This window comes from Pristis pectinata, chromosome 18 (genome assembly GCF_009764475.1).
Source record: "Pristis pectinata isolate sPriPec2 chromosome 18, sPriPec2.1.pri, whole genome shotgun sequence".
In the NCBI taxonomy this organism is placed as follows: domain Eukaryota; kingdom Metazoa; phylum Chordata; class Chondrichthyes; order Rhinopristiformes; family Pristidae; genus Pristis; species Pristis pectinata.
In genome coordinates, this window is record NC_067422.1 from 39,665,038 (window position 1) to 39,691,935 (window position 26,898).

Genomic DNA, 26,898 nt, shown 5'->3' on the forward strand with positions numbered 1-26,898 from the left:
GACCACCACCCTGAACCCTCATGGGCTCCGCCACCGGCACACAGTGACCACATGTGTCACCCACACCCGCCACCTCCCACGCCAAGGGCAGCAGGTACACGGGGACACCGCCGCCTGCAGTTTCCCCCCGGACACCATCCTGATCTGTGTGTGGGACCCCCGCATCCGGCTGTGGGACCATCCCCGCCAGCTCGCCCCAGGACATCTGGGGTCGTCCAGCGTGTGGGTAGCAGTGGCCACAGGGGCAAGACGGAGACATGGGAGAGACGGCAGACGCCGGGATCTGCAGCAACACGCAAAGTGCCAGAGAAACTCAGCGGGTCGGGCAGCGTCTGAGGAGGGAGGTGGACAGTTGATGAAGGGTCTCGGTCCCAAACGCCGACTGTCCATTTCCTTCCACAGACGCTGCCCGACCTGCTGAGTCCCTCCGGCGTGTTGTGTGCGCTGTTCAGCGGAGCAACCCAGCTCTCCGGCGCCCGAGGGAGCGGCAGAGAAAGGCGCACACGGCGCGGTGAGGGGGCGCGTTCCGTGGCGGGTTGAACTGGGTTTTGGAGGTGAGGGTGAAGGAAGAGCGCGGGAGGGTTGGGGGCCACCCCGTCCCCTCGGGCGGGTTAATCACACGTCCCATGCGGTCCGGGGCTCGGCTCCGTCCGCGGGACGTCCCGCAGCCCGAAGCCCCGGGGATGGCAGCGGTGACACGGCGGGCGGGGTGAGCCGGCGGGGGCCGCCTCCCGCCCGGCCCCCGGGGTGTTGAGGCCCCGCCCAGGTGGGCGGGCGCAGGTTATAAGTGGAGGGCAGCGGGCGGCGGGGGACAGCCCAGCCCAGCCCGGCCCGGCACCCACCATGCAGCCGCTGCGCTGGTTGTGCCTGGTGCCGCTGCTGGCCGCGGTGACGGCCGCCCCTCGCTGCCCCCCGGGCTGCCACTGCCTCGGGGACCTGCTGCACGTCGTGTGCGAGAACAAGGGGCTGCGGAAGATCCCGCGGGTGCCCAGCAAGGTGCGGCTCCTGAGCCTGCAGCAGAACAACTTCCCGGTGCTGCCCGCCGGCGGCTTCAGCCCGATGAAGAGCCTGGTGTCCCTGCACCTGCAGGACTGCCGCGTCCGGGAGGTGGCGGCCGGAGCCTTCCGCGGCCTCAGGAAGCTCGTCTACCTCTACCTGTCCCACAACGAGATCAGCACGGTGCGGCCCGGCGCCTTCCAGGACCTGTCCCAGCTCACCTACCTCTACATGGACCACAACCGCATCAGCGAGCTGGCCAAGGGGCTGCTCAGCCCGCTGAAGAGCCTCTTCCTGCTGCAGCTGAGCGATAACAGGATGGCCCAGCTCCGGCCCGGCACCTTCGCGGGGGCGCGGGAGCTCCGCTGGCTGCACCTCAGCGGCAACGGGCTGTCCTCGCTGCCGGCCGGGGCGCTGGACGACGTGGAGAACCTGGCCACGCTGCACCTGGACAACAACAAGCTGGGCAGCTACCCGGCGGCCGCCCTCAGCAAGCTACGGGTGGTGGAGGAGCTGCGCCTCTCCTCCAACCCCATCAGGACCATCCCCGACAACGCCTTCCGCTCCTTCGGCAGATACGTCGAGCGCATCTGGCTCAACAACATGGGTCTGGAGAGGGTAAGGTGCACCCCGGGGTGGAGAACGGCGCGCCGACCGGCCGGGCGGGAGGGCGGGCGGGCGCCTCCCGGGCGCCGGGGCACGGAGCTGGGCTGCAAGGTGTAGGTGTGGACACGAGAGGTTGCGCTGCTGAGCTCCCCCCGGGCGTTGCCTCTGAAGACGTGCCCGTTCCTGGCAGCTCGGACAGGCAGATCCAGGAACCGGCCGGCGGTCCCGCACCGTCCCCCGTCTCCGCCCGCCGGGACCGGGTCCCCGCTCCACCAGAATGCCGGTGTGCGGACAAGGCAGCCGGCTGACTGTCCCCCGGGGGTCCGGGGCTCTCAGACTGAGTCACTGACACCTCTGGCACAGGAGGAGTTACCGCAGGGAACGAGAGACCCGGTCAAAGTGTGAGCACTGGGGCCGGGCAGCTCGGGCACGGGCAGTGGGCACAGTGCCCCCGGACCAGAGGAGGGCGACGGGAGGTAACCCCCGCCTCCCCCAACACTCCCGGCCACTGGTGGCCGCTGCTGGGAGAGGGGCTGAGAGCCTGGTTAACCTGCTGACCCTGGGGCCTGGGGTCTGTCCGGGTCCGGAGCTGTCCTTGGGGTTTGTCCGGGTCCGGAGCTGACCCTGGGGCCTGTGGTCTGACCGGGTCCGGAGCTGTCCTTGGGGTTTGTCCGGGTCCGGAGCTGACCCTGGGGCTTTTCCGGGTCCGGAGCTGTCCTTGGGGTTTGTCCAGGTCCGGAGCTGACCCTGGGGCCGGTCCGGGTCTGGAACTGACCGCTGCCAGGGCTGGCACCTTTGGGAAAGGGGAGAAACCCATTGAAAAAGGGAGTAAGACTCTTTTACACATTCTGGACTCGGGCTGCCTGGACCTTTGACAGGCGTGAACTACATCTGTGGCGCAGTCAGTGTTGAGGCAGAAACAATGCCTGCTCTGGGTCACATTGGGAGCCCGCAAGCAGCAATGTGACCACAACCAGATGTCTGTTACTTACTGGCCAGGATCTGAGCCTCTCTACAACACAGGGCCATGGGATCCTCTGTGCCCAGTTGTTGAGGGTGCCATTGACAACCACCAGAATGGCCATTCCAGACACACCAGACTGTGAACTCTCTGTGTGTTTCTCCTCATTTATAACCATGTGTAAAAATAAACTAAACAGACAAACATTTCTCCAAACCAAGAGAAGGGCCTTTCAGAAGACTGCACAGATGAACCTCTTTAAACACAAGACACAAGCGCAGGTCTATGCAGCTTTGCAAATGTCCACTGAGTTCTTCAACAAGTGAGCCATTGACTGGTGTGTGCTTCTGAAAGAAAGACCATATTCAGATGTGTGTCTCCGTGTGCTGCAGTGTGTGCTGCCAGGCACAGTCACAGAGTTTATTTGAAGTCTTCTGGATTTAGTACACCAATGGAAACACGACTTTTGTGTTCTGTTAAGTATTCACTTTCTGGGATCTGGGCATCAGTAGCAGGGATCTGGGCATCAGTTACTGCCCTTAGGTGGGGGGCTGCCTTTATGAACCATTGCAGTCCTTTCTGGTTCATTGTTGGAGAGGGAGCTCCAGTGACAACAATGTACTTCCAAGTGAGGATGGTGTGTGACTTGGAGGGGAACCTACAGGCGGTGGTGTTCCTGTGCAGCGGCTTCTCCAGTCCTTGTAGGTGTGAGAAGTGCTGTCAGTGTCTGGGCCAAAGTAACCGCAGCCACTGTGCAGAGATGGCGAGGGAAGGGATGGGGTGTTGCTTTGTCCCAGTGTCAAACCTTCCGGGCCGCGCTGGAGCTGTGCTCATCAGCACATTCCCATCGCACTCTGGACTGGTGTCCTGAAGTTGGACTGACTTGGGTTCTGGAGTGGAGGCAATGTGGGTTGAAGATTTTCCCAGAGGTGGGTCTGTATGGACCTGCTGCTTATGATCACTGCTTAGATGCCCTCATGATCTGCCGCATGATGCCATATATCCCAACACACGTATCAGCCTGTGCCTGAATGTTGCCTGGGACTTACTGCCTGCAGGCAGGGGCTGCTTCACTTGCTGAAGAGCTGTGAATGGAGTCAAATGTGGTGCAACCCTCAGTGAACATCCCCACTCCGGACCTCCTGACAGAAGGAGGGTCAGCGGTGAAGCAGCTGAGGATGGTTGGGCCCAGGACACTGACCTGAGGAACTCCTGCAGTGATGTCTGGGGCTGGGATGGTCGCCCTCCAACACCCACATCCCTTGTGATTCCACCTGCCAGAGCGTTTACCCTTCAGTGCCCATTGACCAGGTTCCCCGAAGCTCCCTGATGCCTCAACTCAGCCACACATTGCCTTGGTGTCGAGGGCAGTCACTCTCACCTCACCCCTGGAGTTCAGTCTCTGGTCCGTGTTTGGACCCAGGCTGGGATGGGGTCTGGAGCCCTCAGACCAGTGGTGAGGAGGTTACTGGCGATAGCATTGTTGCTAACACTGAGTGAGAGGAGAGTCACTGGATGGTAAGTAGTGGGATTGGACTGGTCCTGGTGTTTGTGAACAGGACTACCTGGGCAATCTGCCTGTTCACTAGAGCAGCTTGGCTTGAGGCACAGGTAACTATAGAGCACTCATGTTCAGTGGTAGATCGAATTAGCTCAGGACTGGCTTCTGTGATGGCGGTGATCTCAGAAGGGAGTTGAGGTGGATCATCTATTTGTCACGTCTAGCCGAACATGGCTCTGAACGCTTTGGCCATGTCGTTGTCACTAACATGCTGCGCTGCCGAGGGTGGCGACGTTTCTGGATCCTCCTAGTCTGCTGGCCGTTTAATTGTCCATCAGCATTCACAGTCGGATGTGGCAGAGCTGCAGATGTGTGGGTGTGATATCACACGGCTCTGCTTTTGCTGCTTAGCAACATGCAGGTCCTGCTTCATGGGCTGGCACCTCACCGTTAATGAGTGCACGGCGCTGTTGCCAGTGTGTCCTTCTGCACTTCTCATTGGCCCAGGGTGGATCCCCTGGCCTGGGGGATGTGGCAGGCGTGAGGTTCTGCTGCTGATGGTCCACAGTGCCTCATGGCTGCCAGCCGTGTTCTGAGTCTGTCCCACAGACACAATGGACAGGGTTTTTGGTGCGTAGGCAGGAGTTTGGTTCCTGGAGGGCTGTGTGCTGGTCACCTCTCCCAGTAATGTCATGGACAGGTGCACCTGCCACAGGTAGACTGGTGAGGGCAAAGCGGGTAGGTTTATCCATTGCTTTGGTCCACCAACAACCTGCTGCGCACCTGGTTTGGCAAATGTACTCTGCAGGTCAGTGCCAGACCCGGCCACCTGATGGTGGACACTGACCTTCCCACCCACTGTACCTTCTGTGCCCTTTTTGCTTAACACTTGGAAGGAGCAGTGATTCACCAGCTGGGGGAGGATGGTGGGTGGTCTCGGGAAGTTTACCTGCCCACGTTTCACCTGATGCTGTGAAAATTCCTGGGTCAGGGGTTGGTGTTGGGGACCCCGAGAGCCATTCCCTCCCACCTGCGCACTGCTGTGCCGCCCTCCCTGGGGAGCCTGTCCTGCTGGTGGGACAGGACGCCCCGAGGGGTTGTACGGACGTGTCGGGCATGTTGTCTGTCAGGCAGGATTCTATGACGATGACCATATTAGGCAGTTGCTTACAATGTCCATGGAACGCCAGTGCCCAGATGTTCAGGGCAAGGACTACGAGGTCGCTGTGTCTGTGAAAAACCATGTCTGAATTTGAAGCTGGTGTGGTCATTTCAGTATACGAGGTAACTTACTCGCTTCGAGTACACTGGCCTCGGATCGGCCTGCTCTGCTACTTCTGTTGGCACCTTGTACGGTTTCCCTCCAGTGTAATGATACAAAGGCCCGAGCAGAAGCAGCAATGTATTGTCATTCATTGATGAAAGAGTTTGTAGCAGGATTGGTTCCAGCTCCCACAGTTGTACATAAAGGCAGCCTGCCAGGGGTGATTAGCCAATACTGGGTACAGCTCCTGAGATTACTCTGAAGGACAATTCACCATCAGCTCCAGATAATAAACAGGAAGAGGGACGTGCCAACATTTTTACTAGACTTCAGGCTGGTACGATGACCTTTCATGCCGCACAAAGAACATTTACTCTCTTTATTCCTACCTCCTTCCCTGTGCCTGAATGTCCCTCCCCGCGCCACACACAGCAGCACTGTGGACCAACGGCCTAGGTTTACCTATTGACTCTCCTATCATACACATCACCTCGACCTGAAACGTGTAACTGATCCTTCACCGTCACCGAGTCCAAATCGCACCCAACACCCTCACCGGGAGGACTGCTGCCACCATTGTCCCCCAAGGCCAACCACAACTGGGTAATAATGACGGGCTTTGCCGGTAACACTGGATTTCATGGATGAATTTTGAAATGCTTGTGTGAGGCAGCGATAATGAGATAGTTGACTAATTCCAGCATCCATCTCCGTGAACCGAGATAAGCAGTAATGTGCTTTGTGAGTGGGAGGCTGGGACTCCAGGGCTCAGCGCACAGTCCTTTGCTGCTCTCACTATGTTTCAATGATTTACACTTAAGTGCAAGAGCAAGATAAGGGTGTCTGCGGGTGATACAAAAACGAGTCTTGTGGTTGTCAGTGAAGAGGAAAGCTTTGGGCTGCAGGAAGATGGGGCTGGGCTGGTCAGTCGGGGGGACAAGTAGGAAACAGAATTTCCCACAGAAACAATGGGCAGAATGGCCTGCAGCGAACCCAGCCGGCAGTGGGGACTGAAGCTGACAGACTGTAGCCCGACTGCCCGGCGATCTGAGCTTGCTACGGCATTCAGTACATTGTGGGTTGGATCATAAATGACAGAGAAATACAAGTGGTGGGCAGCTTGTGGAATGATGGATCCAAACCGGTTGACACATTTGGCCAGGGAGCCAGTCTGGGCTCCAGCTGCTCTTTGCTAACTTGCCACGTCGCCTGTCTGTAAGTGTGAACGTTGACAGGGATGTGGAGTGATGCCAAACACAGGCTCACACACTTGGTACACACACCCCCCTCCACACACACCTCTGCACACACACACACCCCACACCCCCCCACCACACACCCCACCCCACACACACACCCCCCCACACACCCCCCCACACACACACCCCCCCACACACACACACCCCACACACCCCCATAACCCCCACACACACACCCCACATACACACCCCACACACACACCCCTGCACACACACACACCCCCCACACACACACCCCATACACCCCCATAACCCCCACACACCCCCCACACACCCCCCACACACACCCCCTACATACACACCCCACACACACACACACAACCCCACACACACCGCCAAACACACACCCATACACCCCCCACACACGTACCCTACACACACCACACACCCCCACACACACACCCACACACACCCCCAACACACACACCCCACACACCCCCATAACCCCCACACACACAACCCCACACAACCCCCACACACCCATACACCCCCTACACACATACCGTACACACACCACACCCCCCCACACCCCCCCACACACACGCGCACACACCCAGTACACCCCCATAACCCCCACACACACACCCCACATACATACGCCACACACGCACACAAACCCAAACACACGTCCACACCCCCCCCACACAATCACACACCTCCACACACACCTCCACACACACACACACACACACACACACACACACACACACACACACACTCACACATCCCTACACACAACCCCCACCGTTCTGCTGTGGTTCTACAGCTCAGCACACAGTCGGAACTGGTGCTGCTGTCTTCCTGTGCTCCCTGAATTAACAATGTTAATTAACAATTAACGTTCTAAATCCATGTGGTGCTGGGCCAGGTGTGACCATGGAGCTCCTGGACTGGATTGAAGACACAGCTAATTCAACTGAGGAGCTTGATGAAGGAGAGGAAGAGATCCCTGCCCAGTCCCGAGCTGGGACTGGTTCGGAGATGGGTAATCAAGCCACCTCAGCAAATTGGGCAGCACCTCTGGGAACGAAGCTACTGAAGTACACAACTACGGTCTGGGCTGGGTCTCTGGAATTCCAACTATCCCGCACACAGATCACCATCACGTTTCTGTGAAGCCAGTGCCCTCTGGTCTGGGCACAGCTGTGAAACACTTGACTCAGGTCAGGAGCACCAGTCCCTGAGCTCAGACCCATGCATGGAGTTGCCCTGTGGACAGTGTGAGTTATCCAACAGAGGCCGTCAGAACCATTGCCAACTGTCGGTCCACCTTGCTTCCTCCATTTGCGTGGGAGATCCCCCTCCACTGCTGTGGGTTTTTGGCGGCTGGGAACAGGCAGCTTGTTCCTGGACTGGCCCCCCGTGGTGGCAAAGTGAGGTTTTGTTCCTGCTCCCTCCATCTCTGGCGCTGACCCTGTTAAAGGGACACACCACTGACCCTGTTAAAGGGACGGGCCACTGACCCTGTTAAAGGGACGGGCCACTGACCCTGGAGGTCTGAGCTGGGACAAGGCTGCACCCTGCCAATCCTCACACCTTCCTCCAACAAGTGCTAGAGCCCTTTGGAAATTTCCACATATGCAGTCATGGAAAAATCCCAGGCCAGCTTCCAGACAAGGATCTTGGACAAACAAGTAGCATCTGACTGCTGCCGCAGTGGTCTCCAGCTGGGGCCGACAGTATCCTCAGTGAGGCAGGCAGCAGTCACAGCCAAGACCGAAAACAGTTGACAAAATTGTTTTCAGATTTCCAGTTGCAGCTTTGCCAAGGGAAGGTTGAAGACAGAGAGTCGCTGAGGTCTTTCGATTAACCCTGTGTGAGCAGGCCAGGTCCACTCAGAATGTTCTGGTGCCGCTGGAACATGCCAAGGAGGAGGTGCAGGTTGTCTGTGCATTGGTGTAGACAGGGGCTGTCAGTGGGACTCTTGGGCACAGGGTTCCCTGCACCTCGATGCATTCAGTGGGGCAGATCTGGTGCCCGGGCTGTTCCTGTCTCCGGTCTCCTCCCCGGCCGAGACCTCCTGGGGCAGGTCAGCTACTGTCCTGGTTCGGATCAGCTCGGGCCAGCTGAGAAATGACCCTCTACCCATTTGTGGGGTCCACACTAGGTCAGCCGTGGAGTTCCTCCCTCAGCTGTTCTCGGACCACATCTGCCACTGAGGAACCTTCCGGAGGGTGCACTGTTTAGAAGCTGCACTGTTTGCTGCCATTTTCCACTTCTGGCAATGTGTTGTGAGCAGCTCTGGTAACCTTGTGGTCAAATCCCCCCACGGCAAGTAACAGAAGCCACTTGGGGCGGGGGACATTGATGTTAACATCCAGCTGATCCTTTAGATCATATCAACGACCTGCTGTCTGACCCACACGCTGTGGCCCATTGGCACCCTGAGTACAACGGAGGGGGTTTAACGACGGCCCTTGCTGGTACCCCACGGATCGGGAGTGTGGGGGGGGGGGGCAGACAGCACAGCCTAATGCCTTGTGGCTGCAGCACACTGCGTACTGACCTCTCGCCTCTTGCTGGGGACTCCAACCCACAGTGTGTGTCACACAGTGAGCTGATTTGCAATAATTAACACGTACACCATGACTATTTGCAGAACCTCCTTTGGTTTCTGTGCTGCCAGTGGTGGGAGCAGATAGCAGTTTGTCCCACTGGAGTGCAGTGGAGTGTCAGGGATGTGTGTTGTGTGTGACAGATGTGGGGGGTTCCCTGTGTGTGACAGATGTGGGAGGTCACCGTGTGTGACAAATGTGGGGGGGTTCACCATGTGTGACAGATGTTGGGTTTCATCTTGTGTGACTGATGTGGGGGGTTCATCGTGTTTGACAGATGTGGGGGGTTCATCATGTTTGACAGATGTGGGGGGTCACTGTGTGTGACAGATGTGGGGGGGGTCACCGTGTGTGACAGATGTGCGGGTTTCATCGTGTTTGACAGATGTGGGGGTTCCCCGTGTGTGACAGATGTGGGAGGTCAATGTGTGTGACAGATGTGGGGGTCACCGTGTGTGACAGAGGTGGGGGGGGTTCACCATGTGTGACAGATGTGGTGGTTTCACTGTGTGTGACAGATGTTCAGGTTTCCTCGTGTAACAGATGTGCGGGTTTCGTCGTGTGTGACAAACGTGAGGGGTTCCCAGTGTGACAGATGTGGGGGGTCACCATGTGTGACAGATGTGGGGGATTCATTGTGTGTGACAAATGTGGGGGGTTCACCATGTGTGACAGATGTTGGGGGTTCATCGTGTGTGACTGATGTGGGGGTTCATCGCGTGTGACAGATGTGGGGGTTTCACCGCGTGTGACAGATGTGCGTGTTTCATCGTGTGTGACACATGTGTGGGGTTCATCGTGTCTGACAGATGTGGGGGTCACTGTGTATGACATATGTGAGGTGATCCCTGTGTGTGACAGTTGTGGGGGGTTCACCATGTGTGACAGATGTGGGGGTTCATCGTGTGTGACAGATGTGGGGGTCAACGTGTGAGCCAGATGTGGGGGGTTCCCACTGTGACAGATGTGGGGAGCTCATCGTATGTGACAGATGTGCGGGTTTCATCGCGTGTGACAGATGTGGGGTTTCACTGTGTGTGACAGATGTGCGGATTTCATCTTGTGTGACAGATGTGGGGGGTCACTGTGTGTGCCAGATATGGCGGGTTCATCGTGTGTGACAGATGTGGGGGGATCCCCGTGTGTGACAGATGTGGGGGGGGGGTCACCACGTGTGACAGTTGTGGGGGGGGGTCACCATGTGTGACAGATGTGGGGGTTCACCATGGGTGACAGATGTGGGGGGTTCCTTGTGTGTGACAAATGTGGGGGATCACTGTGTGTGACGGCTGTGGGGTTTCCCCGTGTGACAGATGTGGGGAGGGGTCACCATGTGACAGATGTGGGGAAATGACAAGCAATTGCTGCTGACATTGTGACTGATTGGACTGAGGCAAAGAGCAAAGTGTGATACTTGGAATGAAGGCTCGGGCTGTGCTGTGCAGTGGGCTGTGGGCTGTGCTGTGGGCTGTGCTGTGCTGTGGGCTGTGCTGTGCAGTGCTGTGCTGTGTGCTGTGCTGTGCAGCGGGCTGTGCTGTGCTGTTCTGTGGGCTGTGCACTGCTGTGCTGTGCAGCGGGCTGTGCTGTGCTGTGTGCTGTGCTGTGCAGTGCTGTGCTGTGCTGTGCAGTGCTGTGCTGTGCAGCGGGCTGTGCTGCGCTGTGCTGTGCAGCGGGCTGTGCTGTGCTGTGCTGTGCTGTGCAGCGGGCTGTGCTGTGCTGTGCTGTGCTGTGCAGCGGGCTGTGCTGTGCTGTGGGCTGTGGGCTGCACTGCGGGCACTGGGCACCGTGGTCAGTTGCCCAGGGGATGCTACACCAGGTCAGGACATGCTGTTTGTTCCATGATCACCTCACCAGAAGGTGGTCAGGGAGCCAGAGGTTCTCCAGAATCCAGAGAGGATGTGAAATAGTCCAATTCAAATCAACTACCTGAATGGGTTTATTTGTCCATGTTCCCTGCTGGGATGTTGTTTGGTACTTGACCGCTGTCAGTCCCAGTCTGGAGAATCTGGCATTGACCCACACCCAGTCACCATGTGTGTATGTATACTGTAGCGATCAGACTGTCATCAGGCACAACCCAGGAAGGGCTGTTGTCAAACTGCCAATAATTTTCAGTCCTCCCCATATGCCGTGGAGTGCGGCAGTGGGTAACCTCCCTCTGTCCAACACAGCCTCACCTTGGCTTCACGCTTCACACATCCTTGAATGAGCCTTAAAATGGGTAATGCACAAATCCCTCCGACTACAACCTTATCACCGTCTCACATAACACTGTTGTCTGATCAGCTTCTCAGTCCTTCAGCAGATATCATTCCATCAACAGTGCTCTCACTTTATTTGTTCCCTCCCTACTCTCAGGGGTCAGTTCCACCTCAGTTTTGCTCCAACCCTGTCTGTTCAAACCATCCCATTGTATCTTGGGGCAGGCCAAGTGAAGAAGGTCAATGATAGCAAATCAATAGTCAATGTCAAGGGGTTGAAATTTCCTCCATTTAAGTATTGGGAAAAGCACAACCTGTGTTCTAGGGCCCATCACAGACCCTGATCCCTGGCTGACAGCTCCTTGGCATCTGCCTCAAAGTGAACCAAGTCGTTTACGACCTTAGTGATCACCCCTTGCCATTCCTGTCCCCTGTAGCCAACAATCACACAGCACAGAAGCAGTGCCTTCAGCCCATCTCCTCCATGCCAACCCCTGATAGCCGTCTACACTAAGCCCACACTCGGCCCCATATTCTACCTCCCTTCTATCCTAGAGGTTGGAAAGTGTCAGCGTTACGTGTGAAGGGAACTCTGGTGTTTCCTGTCACAGTGAACCCTCATGTTCCCATCTTTGTAATCACCATCACCACGCCTCTTCTCCAGGTGTTTTTAAACGTCACTCCAGCATTTGGTGACTATATCTTCAATTCCCAAAGTCTCTTAACTTCTTGAGCTCTCTTCCTTCATTTAAAATGCTTTTTAAAAGGCTTTTGCATCAATATTCCCTTGTACAGACCGGTACCCAAGTCTCTTTGACAACACTCCTATGATATTTCATTCTCCCAAATAGCAGATGATTCTATTATCCAATGAAGGTTAACATTAGCCTGTGAGTTTGATGAACTTAAAGCTATTTGATTCAATGAATGCATTTACTTAAGATTCTAGGTAAAGCTGTAGAATGACACCAGGTCTCACGAAATGGTTCTGTTCAGTTTTCAGATGGAGCTTTCAATGGTGTCACTGCCCTCTCAGCTCTCCACCTGGATGGCAACAAGCTGCAGTCTCTGCCTCCGAGCCTCACCTTCACCAAAATGAGGAACATGACCCTGTCCAACAATCCGTGGGATTGCACTTGCTCACTGGCTGCAGTCCGAAGGTAGAGTATTCCTCAGGGCCAGTTCCAAACTGCTGCTCCCTGAACTCATTCCCCGGTACTATACACAATCGTGCCCCGTCCTGTGCCAGAGGTTCAGATAACTCAGTGAGCACCATGGCTTCCCACAAACATCTTTATAGAGAGGGTTAGTGACCATATTTACCATTCAACAGATTGTCTCATCAGTAGCATCGCACCTACTGCAGTCTCATTGCCCAGGCCTTGGACTTTCCAGTGTACAGCACCCCCACCCCACCTGATCCAACACTCTCCAGTGTACAGCACTCCCCACCTGATGCAAGGCTCCTTCCAAAAGTTCCTTTGTTCAATTCTTAATTTTCTGAAAAAAGAGTTCCAACCTAAAGCTCATTGTTGGGACAGAAGATGCTAAATTTCTCCCTATTTCCCTCTCCCCTCTGCCAATTGCCCAGGTCGCCAACTATCGCCTCACCTCTGTCCAGTCGTGTCCTTCAGCTTTGGTTTTGCTCATGTGTTGTTTGCGATCCATCTACCTTCTCAGGTTGTGCGCACACTAATCAGCTGTAACTGTGGGGATTCTCTAATGCACTAAGAATAAGGTAGAGAAATGTTGAAGTTTAAAATTGGGAGGATTTCTCGAGCTATCTGCAAGCTAACTTGGCAGAACATGGTGGGCCGAAGGGCCTGTTCCCGTGCTGTGCTCTTCACTGACAGGAACAATGTGTCGTTACATCTTGTTTGGGTTAAAGCAGGACAAGTAACGCAAAAACTAGTTGCTCTCACACCAGAGGGGAAAGTGATGAGCTAATTGCCACGTAATGGGGAACGATGGGTGAAGTGGTCACACAGCACTGAGTCTGCTGACAGATGCCGAGGGTTCAGTACGGAGAATGAGAAGGGGCAGTGTCATCTAAGGGGCACACTTTTAAAGGGGATACGATAACAGAGAGATCTGGGAATTCATAGAAACATGGAAAGTAAGAGCAGATTCACCCCACCTCAGTCAGAAATGGCAGTGCTTTCCCCTGGACTGTGACCCCTTCCCTGCATCACACAGCCATCGGGAACATCCTTCCTAAATCTGGTCTGTTCAGTCCTTTTAGAATTACAACATTCCCTCTCGTTCTCCTGAACTCTGTCAAAAGGAAGCAACCCATCTCTCTTCATGGGTCAGCCCTGCCCTCGCCGGGACCTGCCTGGTGAGTCTCTCCTGCACCGTCTTCGAGCAGTAACACCCTTCCTCACAGATGGAGACCAAAACTGCACACAATACTCAGGGTATGGTCTCACCAAAGCCCTATACAATTATAGCAAGGCACCTCAGCTCACGTACACCATGAAGACCAAGATATGATTTGTTTTCAGGACTGCCTGCTACACCTTCAGTGACTGGTGCACAAGGACGCCCTGTCTCCTTGCAGCTTCACCCTTCCCAATCTATAACCATTCAGATATTACGCTGCCTGTTACTACCACCAGAGTAGACAACCTCTCATGGTGTTGTGTCTGCCATGCACTTGCCTTCTCACTCGACCGGCCTGAATCAACCTGGAGCCTCGGCAACCCCCTCACAGCCCCACACTTCCACCCCTGGAGACGTGACGGAGCTGGGGTCAATGTATTGGTCTCTTTGGTACCCCAGGTGCCTGCCACTTGGAAAAAGACCCATTTATTGCTGGTGGAAGTGACAGTCACCTGCAGCACCGAGTACAAGAGCAAGGAAATCATGTCGAACCTCGGTCAGGCACTGATTAAGCACAGCTGGAACACTGTGTTTGGTTCTGGGCAGCACACGTTGGGAAGGCCGGGAAGGCTCTGCAGAGGGTAAGGCAATGATTCCAGGGATGAGGGGCAGGCTGGAACGGGAGAGGTTGCAGGGGGAACTGATGGGGGTATTTAAAACCAGAGATGGAGAGAGACTGTTCCCAATGGGGGAGAACTGGGGGTCAAAAAAACAAAGGTCATTGGCAAAAGAAGCGAAAGTGACCTCGGCCGCTGTCTGTGTGGAGTTTGCATGTTCTCCCTGTGACTGTGTAGGTTCCCCCCGGGTGCTCCCGTTTCCTCCCTCATCCCAAAGATGTAAGATAAATCGATAAGATTTCTTTATTAGTCACGTGTACATCGAAACACACAGTGAAACGCATCTTTTGCGTAGAGTGTTCTGGGGGCAGCCCGCAAGTGTCGCCACACTTCTGGCGCCAACATGGCATGCCCACAACTTCCTAACCCGTACATCTTTGGAATGTGGGAGGAAACCGGAGCACCCGGAGGAAACCCACGCAGACACGGGGAGAACGTACAAACCCCTTACAGACAGCGGCGGGAATTGAACCCAGATCGCTGGTGCTGTAAAAGCGTTACGCTGTGCGTCGGTAGGGTAACTGGTGGCTGTAAGTTGCTCCCAGTGTGGAGGTGAGCGGTGGGACCATTGGGTGGGGGTGTCGGGGGGCGTTGATGCTGATGGGAGAGGGTAGTAGACGGGTAACTGGATGGTTAACGCAGGTGGAGGGCTGAGGCCTGTTGCCGTGTTGTATGCTGCCAGGAGTGGTCAGGGCTGGATGGTACTGCAGGGGGGGCAGAGGAGCCAGGTATAATTGTAGTGCTCACCTGGGCACCGGATCACGATTTGAAATGAATTAAGTTTCAGAGCCATGGGGAGATGGCAGGAAGTGCATCCAGTTGGATTGTACAGATTCGATGGGCTGAATGGCCTCCCTCCCTGCTGTGACCATTCTGTGATTTGAAATGGAGAAGAACTCTATGCTAGCAGTTCAGTGAATATTTATTTAGTACAATACTTGCAGTGATATTTTCTTGGTTCACAAGGTTTGTTCCTGTTATAATGTGCCAGATACAATATCAGTGCAGGAAAATGACCAGAGAGTTTTCTGGTTGGGCTAATTAAGGGCCAGAGCACAGAGGGGAACCCCCTTCCCTTCTTTGAACTGCTACCTTGGGTTGTTTTATATCCCTCAAGAGCCTTGGTTAATGGGCTCATCTGAAGAGCAGCTCCCCCTCAGTACTGCACAAGAGCACGTAATCTGAGCTGTGCTGGGCTCCAATGTTCTCACTTGGTGCTAGCCACTGATAAAAGTCCACCCAGTACGTCAAAGGCAAGGGTCCCGGAGTGTGGGTATAGCCAAATCTCCCTCAGCCCCTCACTGAAGCAGTGATCCTTGAACCAACTGTTGATGTCCCCCCTGTGAACAGATGGATGGACACTGGCAGGAACCGCCCAGATGGCACCTGTGCTTCTCCCAGCCAGTATCGGGGTCAGCAGATCCGGGAAACATCTGCCTTCCAGACCTGCAAAGGACGTGCAAAGCGCAACAAGAAGAACCCGCTCTGAGCAGGTAGGTGAAGGGCAGGTACAGGGGGAAAGTGCTGAAGCTGCCCAGGACGTCTCTGCTGTCAGCCAGCCTTGGAGTTACAGAAGGGATGCTGCAACGTCATCGGGAGGAGCCAGCCAGGCCTCCAGCTCGGGCCTCCTCCAGGCCCGCCGTCGGCGACAGTACCATTGCTCGTGCCGTTTCCGTCCCATCCAATGATCCTGGACGTGTCACTGGGCAGGTCCACTGCATTGAGCGCCCCGGCCGGTGGGGGGCAACCGCATTGTACAGCACAGAAACAGGCCATTTGTCCCACTGTGGTCATGTCATCCATCAAGGGCCCAGCTATACTATCCCCATTTACCAGCCCTTGGCCCGTAGCCTGCTCTGCCTTGGTGTTTCAAGGTGCCCATCTAGATACTTCTCAAATACTGTCAGTGTACCTGCTTCCAACTCTCTCAGGCAGTGCATTCCAGGTTCCAAACTCCCCCAGGTCCCTTCTACCCCTCTTATCATAAACCTGTGCCGTCTGGTTTTATACATCTCTGCCGTGGGGAAATGTTTCTTACTTTCTGGGGAACAGGAAGGATTGTCAGTGTCTCGCAAAGCTGGTGGTGGAGAGGGGGTAGGGGCTGGTCGGTGGAACCAGGTGGGGGAGATGAACAAAGGTGGACGGGTGAGTGTGTGTGGGAGCAGAGCACCGGGGCTGAGGGCGACCTGACACCGGAAAGCTCAATGCTCACGCTGTAGGGTGTAAGCTGCCCAAGTAGAACCCGAGATGTTGTTCTTCCATTTTGTGTTTGGCCTCACTATGGTCATGGGGAAGGTTGAGGACAGACAGGTCCGGTGGGAGTGGGAAGGACAGGTTAACCTCCTCATCCTTCTCATTACTGTGGAGAGTCCAAACACAAACTGGGAGAACATCTTCCCTTCCACTTGGTACCTTACAACCCAATGGTGTGAACACTGGGTTTTCCAGTGTCAGGTCAGGTCACCCCCAGCCAGTGCTCCCCTCCCACACACACTCACCTGAACACCTCGTTTTCTTCTCCCTTTGCTCATCCATCCCATCCCCTCCCCAACCTGGTTCCACCCGCCCATCACCCCCTCCACATCTGGCTCTACCTGTCACCCAGCAGCCTCTGCCCCACCCCCTGCCCCTATACTGCTACATATTGGCGCCCTTCCCTCTCAGTCCTGGTGCAGGGTCACCACCTGAAGTATCGACTGACACCTTCAGCCTCCACAGATTCTGCTTGACCCACCGAGTTCTTCCAGCGTTCTGCTTTTGTTCTAGATTCCAGCATCTGCAGTACCTTTTGTCTTCCTTTTGTACTTTCTACTCTACCTACGTTCCTGTTCATTTTGTACACTGCCAGCATCTTCACTCCAAGACCCAGCCTCTCCAGTCTCTCCTTATAAATAAACTGCTCCATCCCAGGCAACATCCTCTTCGGAACCTTCTTCAATGCAACCAGATCCTCCCTGTGGCACAGTGACCAGAACTGCACACTCTGCTCCAGCTGAGGCTCAGCCAATGTTTCATTGGACCATAACCTCCTTCTTCTCATATTCTGTGCCCCAGCTGATGAAGGCAAGGTTGCAGCTACATTCTTCATAGCCTTCTCTACCTGTGCTGCACCTTGGGGGATCTGTGGATTTGTCCACCATGGTCCTTTCAGTTCCTCAATGCACCCTTGGGCTCTACCATTCACTCTGCTAGGTGGATCAGCCTGGCCCGGTGAGGCCTCCACAACCCAGTTCATGACATCACACTGTCTAGGCTGCTGGGTAATCATGGCCATTTTGTGGCGGTGCAGTTGGATATCATGGCATGGGAACCTGCAGCCTCGGTCACCTTCCAGTAACGCTGGGGATTGAACTGGTTCGTGTGAGTACAGGAAGCTCTCTTTCCACACAAGGGCAGTGGGTCAGTTGAATTTTCAAGACTGAGGTAGATAGATTTCAGTTGTGTATGAAGGAAATAAAGTTAATGAATAAAGTTAATTTACAAATGGCCCATGATCTGAGGCTGGGGTTGGAGGAGTGTGTGTGTGTGTGTGTGTGTGTGTGTGTGTGTGTGGTGTGTTGGTGTGTGTGGTGTATGTCAGTGTGTGTGTGTCTGGTGTGTGTCAGGGTGTGTGTGTGTGTGTGTGTGTGTGTGTGTGTGTGTGTGTGTGTGTGGTGTGTGTTGGTGTGTGTGGTGTATGTCAGTGTGTGTGTGTCTGGTGTGTGTCGGGGTGTGTGTTGGTATGTGTGTGTGTGTCTGGTGTGTGTTGGTGTGTGTGGTGTATATCAGTGTGTGTGTGTGTGTGGGTGTGTGTGTGTGTGTGGGTGTGGGTGTGGTGTGTGTGTGTGTATGTCGCTCTGTCAGAGCTGCCAGAGGAAGTGGGTGAGGCAGGTATGTTAACAACATTTAAAAGGAACTTGGACAGGTACATGGATGGGAAAGGTTTACAGGATATGGGCCAGGTGTGGGCAAATGGGACTGGCTTGGATGGGATCTAGGTCGGCATGGACCAGTTGGGCCAAAGGGCCTGTTTCCGTGCAGTATGACTACCTCCTCACCATCTCCCCCTTGGTGTGGATCTCCTCAGTTCCTCCCACATATCTGACTTAAATTCTCTCTAATTCTGCCCCTCTTGTACACCCTGTTCTCCACCCAGCCCTCTCCTGCATCACTCTATTGTGTCCTCTCTCTGACTCTATTTATAGAGTCACAGTCATAGAACTGTACAGCACAGAAACAGGCCCTTCAGCCCAACTCATCCAAGCTGACCAAGGTGCCTACCTGAGTCAATCCCATTTGCGCACTTGGTCTCTATCCCTCTAGGCCTTTCCATGTACCCTGTCTGAATGCCTTTTAAACACTGTAATTGTACCCACCTCTCCCACTTACTCTGGCAGCTCGTTCCACACACTCACCACCCTCTGTGTGGAAAAAGGTTGCCCCTCAGGTCCACTTTAAATCTTTTCCCTCTCACCTTAAACCTATGCCCTCTAGTTTTGAACTCTCCTGCCCTGGGAAAATAAACTGTGACCATCCACCTAATCTATGCCCTCATGATTTTATAAACCTCTAAGGTCACCCTTCAGCCTCCTACAGACTTCTTCCAAACTAATGGGGATGGCAGAGCAGAGGACCATTTCACCATGTTCGGGCTACCTGTACAGCCTAATGTCAGAGGCCTTTCGGTGGGCCAAGGGACAGGAAGCACAGAGGAGGGGCTAGAAGTTTACTTCGGTACCTTGTGAGAGGATAGGAGTGGCAGGAATGTGGAGTGACTGCTGCCTGCACACCGTAGCTTTCTGACTCCTCATGTTTCTCTAGTAGGTAATGGGAACGTCCGTCCTGGAGACTGGTTCCTCCACCAACCATGCCAACTGCTGACTCCTCACAGCCAATTCCCACGCACACAGAAGGAATTTCTCAGTCACCCTCCATGGTAATCGTGAATCAGCTACAAATTCCTCGTACCTTTGAAGAGCATATAATGGATTGCAGTTTCAGCACAGTGAGGCTTCCTCACTGTCCACGTGTGTGTCCCTCAACAGTCTCAGCGCTTACAAACAGAAATGGAATCCAAGCAGTTCACAAGAATGGGGTAAACAGCCTTCTAGCTAGAAGCATCTTTTCAACTAGATACACACAGGCTTTTGTCAACAATAGAAGTACGTATATATTTATGTATACATCCATGTAGGATTCTCCTCAATTACAGCCTCCTCTCACCCTCCCTGCCACGCCAGTCAATGTCACACCATACTCCTCCATAAAAGACAGACTTTGGATAACAAACCCTCCCAGTTCCAAGCTCAGCTCAACAACCAACAGAGCAGTCCCTTATTTCGCGGACCCTGCCAGTGTCCCCCGCTGACTTCAATCTGTCTGCTTCCAATCTCCTTCTCTGACAATTTATACTGTCGCTCGGTCACACTTTGGGTAGAAAACTTTGTCCCGATTGTCCATATTCCCAACTTCGTGAGGTTAACCTGTGTGCTGCAAAAGCTTCCTCTACACTAAGGGCTCCCCTTGTTGGACGAACCAAAATGTTGCATTTGCGAAATGTTTATGATATGTGTAAAGATACAAAATATAATGGGCAAGAACACGAAGGTTTTGAGTTGCCTGCGCTAATGCACCATCAAGGGTGCAATGTTACAGGAGTGGGAGTTATACAATGAAAGAGCACAGGGGAGGAGAAGGATTCCAGGGGAGGCAGTATGTGTGCAAACAGACACAGTTGGGCAGCCCTTTGTCTGGAGAGGACTTGTACAAGATGAATCTGGACAGCTTGCAAGACACAGACACCCAGCACAGAAATGCCTCTGGTTGGCAAAGTTCTCCACGTGGACCACAGGCCAGTGCCAGAAGCAGAAATGTTTTAATCTGCTTTGATCCACTGCTTGGAAACACCATTGCTGGGAGTCCTGACTGACAATGCGTTTCTTTACCTTCCATTTTGTGTGTTGAACAGAATGACAAACTTCTTGCGGAGCAGGTGGTGGTTTGAGGTAGTGCCGCTGTGCATCACAGGCTGGCTTCTGCAGCATTCATGTAGTGATCTCATCAAAGAGCCCAGCACGTGTGAGGTAGGGTCAAATGTGTCCACTCCCAATAACCCACGCTGGACCCAAAGTTCCACCCCACCTCAACCAGATTGCAGAGACTGCTTCTTGAGCCTCCGAACCCTTGGTTATTTTCAGAATGCCTGGAACTGTGAGTCTGTCCCCTCAGAGAGAGATACCACATCATGATCCCGTGAGGGAGTCTCACATTCAGCTCCTTTGAACAAGGTGTCCTTGAACCCTGTACAATCCCAGCACACCACAGGTTATAACCTGATGAGCTCATTTTATTGTTTCATTCACAGCTTGTGGCAGGTCACAGGCACCGAGGCAGATATAGTTTAGGCTTTACCCTCCTCTGAATTACCTTTGAATGAGAAAACGGGTGGCTGTGAGCTGAGCAGATCCATGGCTAGTTTACAACGCTGCCATCGAACTGCAGCCTCTGGTTATGCAACATCTCCTATTTGTCAGATAGTTCTGATTTGTCCTGAATGGAGTTACTGGTTGGAAGGGTTGGAAAGTCGAAATTAAACACTAGGAGTATCAGCTAAAGACCGGAAGCTGAAGCTCTGCCTAACTGCCAAGTCATACCGTTAGGGCAAGATAGAGGGAGCATTACTCTGTACTTGTTGTGGGAGTACAGAGGAGCTGTACACAACACAAACTCTGGCCTTAAAATGGGTTATAAAACTCATAGTTTAACCATGTCTCATTCAACTGTCTAATGGGTCTTCAAGTTGAGTTACAATCAATTTTCATTTTGTGTTTTTTAAAAATCTTTCTTTCCAATTTTTTGAGAGATCTCACTTGTGGGGAATCAGAAGCCCCCAGCAGCACTGGAGTCTACAGCAGTGGAGAGCATGGTAGACATGTCCACACTTTGCTCAACTCCTGTGTGTTAACGAAACCCATTATAACGACACAAGATAGGTCTGCAGTTTGTGTGTGTGTTTGTGCCGCCCATTGTAACCCTAGATACTCAAACACAATGAATGGGGTCAAGTCTCATTCCTCATTTATGTCGGTGTAAGTGGAACCTTCTCTTCAGAATCACTGGGGCATGTGGTGGGTTACAATAGTCTGCCCAGGGTGGTGGAGAAAGTCACTCTGCTAGTGGTGATGGAACTGAACTTCCGGGGCTCACAAGGCACGGATAAGGAAGGTGCACCTTCAAAGTGAAAAGTGATGCCCTGTTAAGATCCAGAGGCACCTCGCCTTCCAAACCTTCCACCACCAGAGGCAGCAGGTGCGTTCGGACATCCCCAGCACCAAGGACCCCTCAGGTTCCATACATTACCCGAACTGGGACCTGCAACATCATTCCTTTGTTGCTGCTTTTGGTCAGAATCCTGAAACTCCCGATATATCAGGACCATGGGAGTGCATTCACCACAAGGACTGCAGTGGAAGGCAGCTCCCCACCACCTCCTAGTAGGTAATAGAAGCCACCCTTGGCAGTGACACCCACATCCCAAGAACAGCACACTAGGACAACACAGCAGCTCAGTGAGCACCCGTGACACTGAGCACCCAAACACTGCCTCCAATGTTATTCCAAGCAAATCCTACAAAGTCTACATTGCAACATACGAGTACACCAAAGCTGCCTCGCTCTCTCCAGCACAGCCTGCCCCCAGTCAGTGCCAGCGTGGAGGAAGGGCATCCAGCCTCCTGTAAGCCTGACATTCATGAGCACACAGGAGTCTTTTGCCATCTCACTGTCAGACACCTAGCAACCTGTCCTCTGCAGTAACAGGGCAATCCGTAAGGTTCAAAATTTAATGTTTTAAAACACAGTCGTTGGCCAAGGAAGTGTCATGGAGAGGCGGAGAGATTATCACCTCCTAATGTGTCGAGTGCTGTGAGGGATTGCTGTAATATTTTACCTTCATGCTGAAGCCACTGTATATAAAATGTTAGTAGAACCTGGTGCAGGTCACTCTTAACAGGGCCCGAGTGACATTACGGGCCTTAAAATGTCTTCTGCCGCCAAGCTGACATTCTCATTTCCAGTAAGTATGAATTGCTGAGCAACTCTTCTGCACTTTACTTGCTGCAAGTCTATCAATAAAAACTATTTTTCATATCATTCAAAGGGAACCTTTTGTTATTTATTTGCCAGTGGTTTTCTTACCCCGTTCCTGTCCTGAAGAGTGAACCCCTCCCAGGCCCAGCAGCAGCCACACCTAACCTCTACAGCTGACCGGCTGAGGTGCAGGTCTCGGGGGCTCAGCTGTCCGGTGTGGGAGGGCGGAGGGGGCAGAGAAATGAAGCATCACAGTCCAATCCTATACCCACCTGCCGCTGCCAATGACTTCTGTCTGGGGTCAGTTACCTGGTCTAAACTTCTCCTTCCCCAGCTGAGGGTCACTGGGCCTCCATCAGCTGCCTGACTGAGGCCAGTTATCAGAGACATGTCATCCCCTCAACCAATCAAAAAGGTTCCATTCTCACTACACCAGAGAGTTGACTCCTACTTCAGAGCATGCAAGATAGATTATGCATTAAGGCAAAAGTTATTCTTTGATGGCAAGAGATGTTCCTGTAAATTGTTTCATGGGCAGGAATCTCAATGATTGCAATACAGCTATCACCCCAGTGGGTTGCTAACAATCAGGGATGCCATCACTGTTGCGATGCCTCAGAGGTAACGCTGCAGCAGGATTGGTTCGGTGATTCACATTGCCCATGCCCACATGTGCCAACTGTAGCAGGGGTAGGCTGTTGGTCGACCTACTGCTGTGCCCATTGGGAGGTACGGTTGGTGCAATCACCAGCCACCCCAGCAGGGAGGTCCTCGTGGGCTTGGGTATCTGACAACAAACCTCCAAGGATGTTAAGGCTAAATTAATGAATACAACAAAGAACTTGGAATTACACGTAGTGTATCTTTGAATATTTATGGTCACGTTTCCTGTTCTCATTTTCTCACCTTTGTGACTTAAAAAAAACAGAAAGACTTACAAGCGAGAGTAAGAGGTGCACCATGCCTGTCCCACACACCATGGGCAAGACCAGGCTAACCATGGCAGAAGCAAAGGGCAGAATCCCCAGGGCTGGAGAGGGAAAAATCACTCAGGAAAATGTCTCCCCGACCTACTCAGGCAATCAAACGCAGACAAGACGATCACATGGACCAAAGTAAAAGCATGTTCCTTCTACATGAAGCAATCTCTGCCCCAATCAGAAACCCATCGACGTCCTTGTTGAACTCACGCAGGAGAGTCAACCCCCAACTACATGGGTTACAAACTGATCCACAAACTCCACAGTCTCAGGGAAGTGAACGACAGCCTGACATTCAGCCTTTATAAAGCTTTAATTCACACCTCCTGGCATTCCCCAATTGGTTAAATTAGACTAATTTATCAACAGACCCCTGTGTTGCATTGGCTTCTTCCTTCCACATGATCTCCGGTGCACCTCCCAGTCATTTCTTCATTGCCTGCTGTGCTTTTGAATGTTCCCACAGGGACGTGCGGTTACCCTTTCCTTGCACCTTCCCTTTCCCACCAACCATAATTCCCCAGTCAATTGTTCAAATGTCTTTCAGTTTCGGACACAGGAACAGGCCCTTCGGCCCACAATGTCTGTGCCAAGCATGATGCCAAATTAAACTAAATCTCTTCTGCCTGCACGTGACCCAGATCCGTCCATTCCCTGCATATTCACGTGTCTAATCTAACAGCCTCTTAAACCCCACTATTGTATCTGCTTCCACCACTACCCCGGGCAGCTCGTTCCAGACACCCGCCTCTCTGTGTGTAAGTAACTTGCCTCACACATCTCCTTCAATCTTTACCCCCTCTCAACTTAAATGCATGTCCTCCAGTGTTTGACATTTCTACCCTGGGGAAAAGATTCTGACTGTCTACCCTATCTATCCCTCTCATAATCTTATAAACCTCTATTAGGTCTCCCCTCAGCCTCCGCCGTTCCAGAGAAAACAACCCAAGTTTGTCCAACCTCTCCTTGCGAGGCCACTTTCAGGGAGCTATGGACTTGGACCCCAAAATCCCTCTGTACATCAATGCTGTCAAGGGTCCTGCCATTAACTGTATACTTTCCTCTTTACATTTGACCTCCCAAAGTGCAACACCTCACTCCTGTCCAGATGAAACTCCATCTGCCACTTCTCCGCCCATATTTGTAACTGATCTATATCTCGCTGTATCCTTCGACAGCTGTCTACACTCTCCACAATTCCACCAATCTTCGTTGCATCTGCGAACTTATTAACCCACCATTTACATTTTCATCCAAGTTATTTTTATATATATATCACAAACAACAGGCATTCTAGCACTGATCCCTGCAGAACATCACTGGTCACAGACCTCCAGCCAGACTAACACCCCTCCACCACTACCTCTGTCTTCTATGGACGAGCCAATTCTGAATCCAAACATCGAGTCGCCATGGACCCCACGCATCTTAGTCTTCTGGATCAGCTTACCATAAGGGACCTTGTCAAATGCCTTTTTTTATATAAGGTTTCAAAAGGTTTTTAGAAACCTTTTCTAAAATTGTTATCCTCTACACTCCAGGAGGAATAGTCCACTTTCCCAAGTCAGCCCATGTGTAGATTTTTACCCTTGTCATCACCCCAGTTCATCTACCTTGTCCACGCTCTCCGGCCTTGATGCCTTCTTTATAAATGTGCTCCCAAAACTGTGCAGTCCACCAAACGTGAACCAATCATATAGAACACAGAACATTAGAGCACAGTACAGGCCCTTCGGCCCACGATGTTGTGCCGACATTTTATCCTGCTCTAAGATCTACCTAACCCTTCCCTCTCACATAGCCCTGCATTTTTCTATCATTCATGTGTCTAAGAGCCTCTTAAATGTCCTTAATGTACCTGCCCCCACCACCTCTGCTGGCAGTGCGTGTAAAAAACTTACCCCTGACATACCCCTTATACCTTCCTCCAATCACCTTAAAATTATGTCCCCTTGTGTTAGCCATTTTCGCCCTGGGAAAAACTCTCTGTCTGTCCACCTGATCTATGCCCCTTATCATCCTGTACACCTCTATCAAGTCACATCTCATCCTCCATCTCTCCAAAGAGAAAAGCCCTATCTCGCTCAGCCTATCCTCATAAGACATGCGCTCCAATCCAGGCAGCATCCTGCTAAATCTCCTCTGCACCCTCTCTAAAGCTTCCACATCCTTCTTATAATGAGGTGACCAGAACTGAACACAATACTCCAAGTGTGGTCTAACCAGAATTCTCTAGAGCTGCAACATTACCTTGTGGCTCTTGAACTCAATACCCCAACTAATGAAGGCTAACACACCATATGCCTTAACAACCCTATCAACCTGCACGGCAACCTTGAAGGATCTATGGACGTGGACCCCAAGATCCCTCTGTTCCTCCACACTGCTAAGAGTCCTGCCATTAATATTGTATTCTGCCTTCAAATTTGATTTTCCAGAGTGCATCACTTCACGCTTTTTACTGGGTTGAATTCCATCTGCCAGTTCTCAGCCCAGCTCTGCATCCTATCAATGTCCTGTTGTAATCTACAGCAACCTTCTACACTATCCACAACACCACCAACCTTTGTGTCATCAGCAAACTTACTAACCCACCCTTCCACACCCTCATCCAAGTCATTTATAAAAATCACGAAGAGCAGGGGTCCCAGAACAGATCCCTGCGATACTCCACCGGTCACCGACCTCCAGGCAGAATACACTCCATCTACCACCACCCCCTGTCTTCTATGAGCGAGCCAATTCTGAATCCACACAGCCAAGTTTCCCTGGATCCCATGCCTCCTGACTTTCTGAATGAGCCTTCCATGAGGAACCTTATCAAACGCCTTACTAAAATCCATGTACACCACATCCACTGCTCTACCTTCATCAATGTGCTTTGTCGCATCCTCAAAGTATTCAATCAGGCTCATGAGGCACGACTTGCCCCTCACAAAGTCATGCTGACTGTCCCTAATCAGCCCATGCTTCTCCAAATGCTCATAAATCCTGTCTCTAAGAATCTTCTCCAGTAATTTGCCCACCACTGAAGTAAGACTCACTGGTTGGAACAAAGGAACAACATTTGCCACCTTCCAATCATCTGGCACTACTCCTGTGGCCAGTGAGGACATAAAGATCATCGCCAAGGGCGCAGAAATCTCTTCCCTTGCTTCCCATAATAACCTTGGATATATCCCATCCGGCCCCGGTGACTTATTTATCCTAATGTTTTCCAATAGTTCCAGCACATCCTCTTTCCTCACGTCGACATTCCCTAGTGTATCAGCCTGTCATACACCATCCTCACAAATGTCAAGGTCTCTCTCTCTGGTGAATACTGAAGCAAAGTACTCATTGAGGACCTCCCCTACCTCTTCCGACTCCAGGCACATGTTTCCTCTTTTATCCCTGATCGGTCCTACCCTCACTCTAGTCATCCTCCTATTCTTCATGTACATATAGAACGTCTTGGGGTTTTCCTTAATCCTACTCGCCAAGGCCTTCTCATGCCCCCTTCTAGCTCT

The 26,898-nt window shown here is 52.8% G+C and overlaps 2 protein-coding genes across 3 annotated transcripts in view; one reads left to right on the forward strand and one right to left on the reverse strand.

The window, feature by feature from the left end:
- Positions 1–26,898, reverse strand: part of acsf2 (acyl-CoA synthetase family member 2) — a 174,991-nt gene that overhangs the window by 41,999 nt on the left and 106,094 nt on the right. The window lies entirely within an intron of this gene.
- chad (chondroadherin) lies at positions 829–22,472 on the forward strand. Of its 2 annotated transcripts, none has more exons than XM_052033287.1 (4): positions 829–1,614; positions 12,340–12,503; positions 15,693–15,835; positions 19,143–22,472. In XM_052033287.1, exons 1-3 carry the CDS (start codon positions 844–846, stop codon positions 15,829–15,831), a joined length of 1,074 nt encoding a protein of 357 aa, XP_051889247.1. In that variant the 5' UTR covers positions 829–843; the 3' UTR covers positions 15,832–15,835; positions 19,143–22,472. The 2 variants fall into 2 exon arrangements, with proteins under 2 accessions (XP_051889247.1, XP_051889248.1); XM_052033288.1 differs by having other exon boundaries at positions 19,146–22,472.